Here is a 10,489-nt window from a genome sequence, read left to right as displayed (position 1 = left end):
AAGTTTTGGCAGGTGAAGAAAAAAAAAGTTTTGCCAGGATCGTTTTTTTCTAAGTTAATTTTTTTTTTTTTTCATCTGTGGAAAAAAAAGTTTTGGCAGGTGAAAAAAAAAAAAGTTTGGCCAGGATCATTTTTTTCTAAGTTAATTTTATTTTTTTTTTTCATCTGTGAAAACAGGTGGAAAAAAAAGTTTTGGCAGGTGAAGAAAAAAAAAGTTTGGCCAGGATGGTTTTTTTCTAAGTTAATTTTTTTTTTTTTCATCTGTGGAAAAAAAAAGTTTTGGCAGGTGAAAAAAAAAAAAGTTTGGCCAGGATCATTTTTTTCTAAGTTAATTTTATTTATTTTTTTCATCTGTGAAAACAGGTGGAAAAAAAAGTTTTGGCAGGTGAAGAAAAAAAAAGTTTGGCCAGGATCGTTTTTTTCTAAGTTCATTTTTTTTTTTTTCATCTGTGGAAAAAAAAAGTTTTGGCAGGTGAAAAAAAAAAAAAGTTTGGCCAGGATCGTTTTTTTATAAGTTAATTTTATTTATTTTTTTCATCTGTGAAAACAGGTGGAAAAAAAAGTTTTGGCAGGTGAAGAAAAAAAAAGTTTGGCCAGGATGGTTTTTTTCTAAGTTAATTTTTTTTTTTTCATCTGTGGAAAAAAAAAGTTTTGGCAGGTGAAAAAAAAAAGTTTGGCCAGGATCATTTTTTTCTAAGTTAACTTTTTTTTTTTCTTTCCTTCTGGGGAAAACGGGTGAAAAAAAAATATTTTTTTTGTCAGGCTCATTTTTCTAAGTGTTTGGTGTTGTAATACTCATTTCGGCCACAAGAGTGCACCACTACCCCATGTTCTAAATAGGACTAAGAGCATTCATGTTTTCTTCCAAACTCGTAATAGACGGGGTGGTGCCCGGCAACTGAATGCGGAAGAGCAAAACCCTGTTGTCTGTAGCTTAGCCTAGCACGGAAAAATGTCCAGAAAACAATCAACTGCACCTGAAAGATGGATCTATCCTAACTGGACGTGACTCAACAGCAAACGTGCAATCGGTAAGTGTCGCCACTTTGTGATTATATTTACAGTTTATTCCAAGTACAGTCAGCTGTTGAGAACATGTCGAGGTTTGCTAACGTGTAAAGTTATGTTCCATTTGCTTGTTTGCGACATTGTGTTCTTGTTTATTTTACACTCTATGATGCTTTGTTGCTAAATCAGTTGCCTTATGTGGAGAGATGTGTCCGCTAACGTAACTTGAGAATGAGAAATGGATAGGTAGTTTATGGTATTTTAGTCCGATTAGCATCGGGTAGCGACTTAGCTCCAGTTCTGATGAGACAGTTTGATGCGGGCCTGTGAATACGAGGAAGCCTGTTGGCCACAACGACAACAGTTAGCAATAGGGACAAAAACATGTGCAGCTAGAGTCGGTTGTAGGCTACCTCAGCCGGCCAAAACGAGCACCTCGTCTCGTTAACCCGGTGCCGTTGGGACACACGTACTCAAGGTTAGGGGCTAGTGCCACTTGCAGCAAGCTAATCTAGCGTTAGCCGCTAGCGCTAGCCGCTAGCTAAGGTTAGCTTCTCTGGCTCACTTTGCGGACTCATCTCCTTACACGAGACAACCGCAACTGTAACGTGGCAAAACTCGAAAAGTACTTTGTCGATCAGGGACTCTTGTCACCATGAATATTTCACTTCTAACGCCAAATGAATGGAAGGGAGTTACTGGCTGATGAGATGTAACATTTCACGTTCTGTCTTTGCACCTAGTCTGGGAAGTCTAGTCTTGTAATCAGCTGGGGTTGTGGCAACCTAGAAAACCTGAACAACGACACTACAAGAAATACCGGCCCTCTGGAGGTTATAATGTACTATTTTCCTTGACTGTGGTGGAGACATTTAGAATCAACTACATAGTAATTATTGGGGCTCTAGTTTGTGGTAATGTAGTTTTGGATTGCAGAGATTTCAGAGTTGGATCTTCAGCTGTCCCCTTTGTTCCTCCACAACCTAGCCTGACCTCCCCACTTATCAAGAGACCATCCAGGAGACCCGTCTTGACCTAATGGAGGAGGAAGAAGATGAGGAGGACCCTGGGTCTGCTTAGCCAACCCCCTGAGCCAACTTTCAGTAGGTTTACCAACACACATTTTTATTGCACACACAAAACTTTGTAAATATGAAAATTCAATAAATATACAAATGTCATAAAGTATAAACTATAGTATAAAGTAATCTATAAATGAAAATTGCAAATTTGCTACACACTAGTATGTGATGTACACTCTTGTAATGGAACTTATGATTTCTGTGTTTGTTACTCCACAGATTACGTCGATGAGTTGATGGACCTCATCTTTGATCACGTGTTCCAGGACCTGCACCTTATGTGAGCCAGGTTTTGAAGATCCCCGTCCCAGAACACCCGTGCGCCCAGTCTGACAGGCCAGCCAAGGAGGACGTCATTGCAGCCACTTGTCTCGGTTCAGTCAAGAGGCAGTCTGAACCCGACGTAGCTGGCAGCATCAGGGAGCTCACAGCATATGCACAGCACCACACACACTGGTATCACTACTCTGACCCTGCGACCTAGAAAGCCCCAGCACTAGCTGACAAAGGATCTGTTAGCTGAGAGGAAGGTACACATACTGTCAATATATTTCATTTGAATACTTAGTCTCTTCTTTTGTTGTTTTGGTTATCTGGCATAAGGTCAGGTTGTAGTTGGGTGTTTTCCACGAATACATAACAGATAACTAAAAACATCAAATTGTAAATCATTTTGGTGATTGATACTGCGCTACTTTACTACACTGCAGTAACTGCTACAGTGGAACACTCCCCTGTGTACACTCACAGATGTAGATTTTGTAACATAACAGCACCCCATTATGGTCCTGCACAAGCAGTATTATGTTTCTACATGTGCCTTTTTTATGCCTTTTCTATAATAAAATAATTGTATTCTGTGAACAGTCAGTGTTGTGGTTACTTATTGGGTTCACATTTAATTTACATGGGTGTGTAAAGGGAAAAATATATATAATCCCACACACACTGTCTACACTTGCATGGTGCTTTATTACATTTCAGTCATTGAAATAAAAAAAATAAAAAATAAAATAAAGCACCATGCAAGTGTAGACAGTGTGTGTGGGATTATATATATTTTTCTGTAACTTTTGTCCTATGCCTCTGTCACTAAAAGACTTTTAGGTGTGCTTTTCAGTTGGTTCTCTACATGGATGTGTAATAAAGTATAACAACACAGTTATTTTACTCAAATTTATTGTCATGTAAAGTATTATCCAAAGTCACATGTTGGCCATATTATTTGGGAAATCAATTCATGCACAGAATGCATAAAAGAAACTTACTGCTCTATACCTCTAAGCTGTAAGGGCCCATAATCTGCTTTCTAAATGTTCATTGCATTCTGTAGTGAGAACACATTCAAACATACAGGCTGCAGACCAGGATGATCAACATGCATGTAGGTGGATCCTGAAGCTGATTCATTCTTCTGGTAACCTAGGGAATGAGAAAGGGTAACTTATTGAATTTTGCTAGCTTTATAAGAACATTACACTGACAATGACGTTTATCTATATTATATGTTTATTATTTAGCACAGACAATTTAGAGTAGATGTGAGTACTGTACAAACTAATGTAACATACGACATAAACAATAAAGGTGTCAACTCTAAAAGGTAAGATGTTATGTACAGGGGGAATGACCAGCAGGCCTCCATGAGATGCAGTTTTTGAATATTTCAGCTACAGCTCTAAAACTGTTGAGCTGTAGCTGAATAACACTGGCATAAATTACGACAGTCATATGTCCAAATGGGACATAACCATATGTTTGCCGGTGTCGTGACAGTATTTGTATCCCCTGAAGAAGAGTTCTTCTTTTGCGTCTTCACATCAATTTGATGTAATTGAACGTAATAACTACATAATGTCTGGTGTGGATTTGTTAACGGGTTAACGAGACGAGGTGCTCGTTTTGGCCGGCTGAGGTAGCCTACAACCGACTCTAGCTGCACATGTTTTTGTCCCTATTGCTAACTGTTGTCGTTGTGGCCAACAGGCTTCCTCGTATTCACAGGCCCGCATCAAACTGTCTCATCAGAACTGGAGCTAAGTCGCTACCCGATGCTAATCGGACTAAAATACCATAAACTACCTATCCATTTCTCATTCTCAAGTTACGTTAGCGGACACATCTCTCCACATAAGGCAACTGATTTAGCAACAAAGCATCATAGAGTGTAAAATAAACAAGAACACAATGTCGCAAACAAGCAAATGGAACATAACTTTACACATTAGCAAACCTCGACATGTTCTCAACAGCTGACTGTACTTGGAATAAACTGTAAATATAATCACAAAGTGGCGACACTTACCGATTGCACGTTTGCTGTTGAGTCAGGTCCAGTTAGGATAGATCCATCTTTCAGGTGCAGTTGATTGTTTTCTGGACATTTTTCCGTGCTAGGCTAAGCTACAGACAACAGGGTTTTGCTCTTCCGCATTCAGTTGCCGGGCACCACCCCGTCTATTACGAGTTTGGAAGAAAACATGAATGCTCTTAGTCCTATTTAGAACATGGGGTAGTGGTGCACTCTTGTGGCCGAAATGAGTATTACAACACCAAACACTTAGAAAAATGAGCCTGACAAAAAAAATATTTTTTTTTCACCCGTTTTCCCAAGAAGGAAAGAAAAAAAAAAAGTTAACTTAGAAAAAAATGATCCTGGCCAAACTTTTTTTTTTTCACCTGCCAAAACTTTTTTTTTCCACAGATGAAAAAAAAAAAATTAACTTAGAAAAAAACCATCCTGGCCAAACTTTTTTTTTCTTCACCTGCCAAAACTTTTTTTTCCACCTGTTTTCACAGATGAAAAAAAAAAATAAAATTAACTTAGAAAAAAATGATCCTGGCCAAACTTTTTTTTTTTTCACCTGCCAAAACTTTTTTTTTCCACAGATGAAAAAAAAAAAAAATTAACTTAGAAAAAAACGATCCTGGCAAAACTTTTTTTTCTTCACCTGCCAAAACTTTTTTTTCCACCTGTTTTCACAGATGAAAAAAAAAAAAAAATGAACTTAGAAAAAAACGATCCTGGCAAAACCTTTTTTTTTTTTCACCTGGCAAAACTTTTTTTTCCCACCTATTTCACAGATGGAAAAAAAAAATTAAGGAACTTAGAAAGATTATCCTGGCAAAACCTTTTTTTTCACCTGTTCTTAAGTCATAAACACAGGAGAGAAAACAATTTAGATCAGACTTAGAAAATGGATCACCAGATTTTTTTTTTTTTCTCGCTTGCCTCTCAGGGCTTCCGTAAGGAGGCCATGCACAGAGCTGAAAAAAAGGTAAGCTTGCACCTTGAGGAGCCGTAATGCCGGTCGAACACAATTGTCAGGGAGAAGACTTTCAACATTTTAATGTCTTCAAAATTGTCAACGTGTGTTTACACCGAAGCACAAGTGAGTGACATCTAGGGTGGGTGAATTCTGTCCGCCGATGGCAGGCGGAGCCACCAGGCCATAAACAAGCGTCCAGTAATGAAGTTTGCTGGTGAGGTGAACGACAGCTGAGACAGTCTTCAGAGGCCGACAGTATCCATGACAACACACTGTCCCCTGGACCTTTGTTTCGAAGTAAACGCACAGATGTACCCCATAGTTATTTTAAGTAGGCCTACCCCAAAATTATAAAGGAGTAATGTAGTTTGCCTGTGTGTTGGTAATAAGGTCATTTTGAAATAAAATCACATCAGATTTATTAAGTGCTGCAGAAATCATCACTCCATCTTCCCTGAAAGGTCCAGATTTTTGCTCAGTTTTATGGTCATGCTGTACCCTGAAATAATAGAATAGGTACCCACTAGTTAAAAAATCACTACAGTATAAGTTATCTCTAAATTCCTCCCAAACTTCCAGATTATTGCTCAGTAGGTCATACATACCCTGTAATAATAGAATAGGTACCCGGTAGTTAAAAAATAACTACAGTATGAGTTCTTTGTAAGTTCCCGAATTGTTACGCCCTTATTCCATAACTTCACATCTTGTTCCCCTGTAGCCTACATACATATATGTATTGGTACGTACTGTACTGGTACACCGTTAGTACAAAAGATTACACCGTAACTCCGGAGTAATTACGCTGTACATTACGGGCTGTAATATAAAGCGTTACCAACGTTAGTTATGTTACCATAACTCCAGATTCTATGAGTATAGGCGTAGCCGTCTAAGACTTAGGCCCCCTGCTCCACCGACATTGGCCAAAGAAAATACTGGCTTTTGGGAGCAGAGCTCAGGTCCGGACGCTGTATATTCTATAGTTGAGGACCTGAGTGTAGCCACTGTAGCGTAAGTGGCGGGAAAGAAAATATTCAGACTGCGCATGCGCGAGAGGGATAAACCCAACAGCGACAGCTCTTAGAGGGCTACGCCTATACTCATAGAATCTGGAGTTATGGTAACATAACTAACGTTCTTATGACATTCATGCCAATAAAGCATGTTGAACAGTCGGTTCCCACAATGATCTAGCAGTCTGACATTTGCAGTGTCATACCCAAAGTAAGAATGGGGAAATACAATGAGTGAGACAAAGGTAGCATACAATGGCTTAATTATAAGAAGCTGCACATTTTCCAGGAACTTCCTGGTGTATTTTGGCTCTGAATCTGAACATGACAGGTGTGGGGACTGTATATAAAGACTAGAATAGAAATACACACTTTACTTGAAGAAGAGCAAAGAGGTAACCAGTCTATCCATGGGGACCACTGTGTTTGGGTTGCTGTTGCTGGGCTGCTGTCTGTGTGGAGGGCAGACAGGAAACTCAACTACATCTGTGATCTCCTCTGACTCCCAGCAATACGTCCATGTCGTCTCACTGGCTCAGCTGAGTGTAAAAGTGAATTACTTGCAGAGAGAAAATGAAGGTAGGATTAAGATTGATGTTGAAGCAGACGGCTTTAAAAATCTGTCCAGTTGGGGGAATGTGTATTCAAAATACCAGATGGCATTCAAATACTTCTTTGTGAAATTTCTTTGAACACTGAAAAAATGCCTTTTGCCAAAATGCAGATTATAAAAACATGTCTTCCTCCTGGGTTTGTTAGCATCCTTCTTATTAATGTTCTCCTCTGTTGATCAATATTGTGTGTGTGTGTTGTAGCACAGGCAGTGAAGCTGGAGCAGCAGAAGAGCCAGGTGGACATGCTGAATACACAGTTACAAGGTATTATGGAGAAATGATCGACTCGAGTAACACTCACAGATTTTGCATGATGAATTTATCCACATTCATATTCTGAATGTTTAAATCACCTTCATGTTCAGCTCAAGCAGCAGCCCTTGCCTCCTTGAAAGCCGAGTCTACAATCACTGAAAGCAAAGTGAAGGCTTTGCAGAAAGACGTGAAAGGTACAGTATGTCAAGTTTGAATGTGAGAAATCAGCATAAAGGTTTTGTTCTGATTGAGCATGAACATAGATTTCAAATTCGCAGTGCTTTAACCATTTTTTTTTATGCATCCTTTCAAGCATGTATATACACATACAAATTAGCATGAGATGGCACCTTTTTTTATGGCACTTTACAATCAAATGCGAGGACCAAAACTTACGCATAATGACATTTTTTTATTCTCTCTCAGTACAATGCAATCTCTATACAAATTTTATAAACAGTTTCATTAGCAGTTTTCATTAGTTAAAAGTTATTTGGATCTTCTATATTCACTTTTAAACATTTTCCATTTAATATTTTGATTTTGTTTGCATATTTAGAAAAAGATAGCATTTTGCAGTGTATTTTATAGACATTGACAAAGAAAGTCATGATAGTAAATAATGTGACTGACAACAGTAGCAACATGAAATATGCAACACTGATATTTGAAACTAGAAGAAAATATATATTTGTGACATTTCAGTCAAACAGGTGGTTTTCTCAGCCTCACTACTGGCATCTGGCAGTGCACACATTGGACCCTTCAATGCACACACCAATTTGGTCTTCAAACATGTCACCACAAACATCGGAAATGCCTACAACCCCCACACAGGTATGTTATATATTATATTGCACTACTGAGTTCAAACTTGACCAACCCAAACAGAACCCAGTCGTCCTTTAATACTCCAGAGTTTTGCTGTTTGACCAATGAGCCGTTTGTTCCAGGTGTCTTCAGTGCACCAGTGAGGGGGGTGTACCACTTCCAGTTCTATGTCGGTGCACATGGACATGCTTCAGTTGCCTCCAGCGCAGTCTTGGTCAAGAATGAACAGCAGATATTTATTGCCTATGAACACCAAAAGTCTGGTTATGGGACTTCCTCTAATGGTGTCTCACTGCTTCTGGAGGTCGGAGATGTCGTGTTTCTGCGTCTCTGGCACAACACAAGGATCTATGACAGTGAAAATCACCATAGCACCTTCAGTGGTCACTTGCTGTTCACCATGTGAAGAGGACAAGACAGCAGTTGTATTAAAGGAAAAATCCCCCCTGAATCACTTAAAACTGTTATAAACAGCTATGGTCAATGTACCTTACATTTCTAGGCTCATTTTGTTGTCTGTTGATTGATGTGTAACTGGCCAACATAGATGACATCACGTCAAGTCAAGATATATCCAGCGCAGGTACAACGGAGTTTGATAGCAGATTTTTTTTTGCTATTTAAAATATCAAAAGTAAACGTCAGAGCTTGGTGTCAGTCCCTCAGAATCAAAGGGCTCTTCTTTCTAAATGAGACCCTCAAGAGGCAGAGACACCAATTTCTCCACCAACAGTAGCCTCAATGGACCAGAATGCAATGCAACCACAAGACATGCTGCGTTTTGAGTAAGGGGGCGTGGCTGTGATAATAGAATTGCCCCAGTGTTCACAAACTAGTTGGCTATCTGTATTCATATATCCACATACCCACCTTTGATTGAAAGCAACTGAAGTAGAAGTAAATGAGGCAGGTTGAGGGAAAGTGTTGCTACAGCAAAAAAGTAAATTACAACACTTCATCACAAAACAACTCCTGGAATGCACTGAACATCACAGACTGATGATATCTAACAGTGTAAGAGTATCCAAGGGTGGATGTTTCGTTTAATGTTCAATAGTTTTGTGGTGATTATGGTGATGGGTGTATTTGTGGGGTTCTGGGTGTTTAAAATATTTTTTTCTGATACACTGAAAGCCTGTGGGAGTGAAGAATCAGAAGAAAAGGTTATGGAATTTCTCTTAACAGAAAAGATGCAGCATAACAGTTTGAAGGATTAACTTTTGTCAAGCAAGGATACAGGACCCAAATATAGCTACATATATACAGAATTCCCTCTTTTCACATGAACATGCTCTGCGCCTTTAATTCCTCAATCAAGCGCAGCCCACCCTGCTATAAATGGAGCACAGTTTGGGGCGAGTCTCTCTGTTGTGTGTGAGCAGGAGAGCATGCTCAGCTCAACGCTTCTATGTTTTCCTTTGTTGTTCGTCAACTTTCTTTAAATAGTGGCTTTGTTAATTATTTGAGTAAGGCCATATGAAGGCACATTCAGTTTGTGTAATGTATATTCCCTGAACCATGTTAACCTAATGGCCTGTAATGCTGTTTCTTTGTTAAGTGTCTCCAGATTGCTGATTTATTCATCTTTATTCTTCACATTAATGGGTGTTATGTCTTATGTTAATTCATCTATTGACTTGATAATCAGCAATAATACGTTCTAGTATAGTCATGGTTTATCATTGTATTCAATTAAAGTTTTTTTTTTCTTCTATATGATCTGTAACCCTCTGCAACTACATCACTAAAGCATTCAAAGGCATCTGCTCTGTGTCTGTCTCTGCTTCTTACACAAGCCCCACAGAGGACGAGCCTCTACCAGTTAATTCAGTTCATATATTTTATCTCAATATATATGTATGCACACAATTATTAATCTTTTACATCAATATGTGTGTACAATAGTTGCTGCTTGAGGGCTTTTGATACCTCTTTCTGAATGTGATTCTCAATACTGACTCTTAATAGTGATTGGGGTGCAGAATGAGGAACAGCCCCACCAACAAAGCTGTAAAAGTCAATTCAAAAAAAGTTTGTGAAATGGTTTTCAGTAGAGTATTAAAATAAACCCCAGCACCATGATAGTATAAAAGCCAGACTGAAGTAAGCAGTGAACAGTGCTGTGATTTTCTGAGGCCTTTTCTTGTGTCCTCAGTTGTCTTTGCTGCCTGTGTACTTGAGCAGTGTACTGTGTACTTCATACAAGAAGCAGGGAGGTTTTAACTTGCTTATGGGAGGGGAACATCACTGACAGCTTCCTATGCAGAACAACCATGGAAAAATGTGATTAAGTAAACAGAGAATGTAGTCAGACCAAACAGCATGTTCCAAACATGTTTTGACTCTGTAACTATGCCACCTAGTAACATTGCTTATTGTTCTAGGAGGTGATGTTCTGTTGAAGAGTAAAATCAG

The 10,489-nt window shown here is 38.9% G+C and overlaps 1 protein-coding gene and 1 long non-coding RNA gene across 2 annotated transcripts; both read left to right on the top strand.

Moving 5' to 3' along the window:
• Nucleotides 1-891: 891 nt before the first annotated feature.
• LOC144542336 (uncharacterized) lies at nt 892-2,942 on the top strand. Its single transcript, XR_013507191.1, has 3 exons — nt 892-1,030; nt 1,995-2,110; nt 2,309-2,942. It is a non-coding gene; the product is annotated as an uncharacterized LOC144542336 (long non-coding RNA).
• A 3,771-nt stretch (nt 2,943-6,713) lies between these two features.
• On the top strand, nt 6,714-8,777 carry LOC139930452 (complement C1q tumor necrosis factor-related protein 3-like). The gene is made up of 5 exons (XM_071923654.2): nt 6,714-6,953; nt 7,190-7,252; nt 7,354-7,437; nt 7,949-8,080; nt 8,197-8,777. Exons 1-5 carry the CDS (start codon nt 6,785-6,787, stop codon nt 8,478-8,480), a joined length of 732 nt encoding a protein of 243 aa, XP_071779755.2. The 5' UTR covers nt 6,714-6,784; the 3' UTR covers nt 8,481-8,777.
• The last annotated feature ends 1,712 nt before the right edge of the window (nt 8,778-10,489 follow it).

The sequence above is a fragment of the Centroberyx gerrardi genome, chromosome 14 (genome assembly GCF_048128805.1).
Source record: "Centroberyx gerrardi isolate f3 chromosome 14, fCenGer3.hap1.cur.20231027, whole genome shotgun sequence".
In the NCBI taxonomy this organism is placed as follows: domain Eukaryota; kingdom Metazoa; phylum Chordata; class Actinopteri; order Beryciformes; family Berycidae; genus Centroberyx; species Centroberyx gerrardi.
Note: the sequence above shows the minus strand (reverse complement) of the source record. Positions and strands in the feature narration are given on the sequence as shown.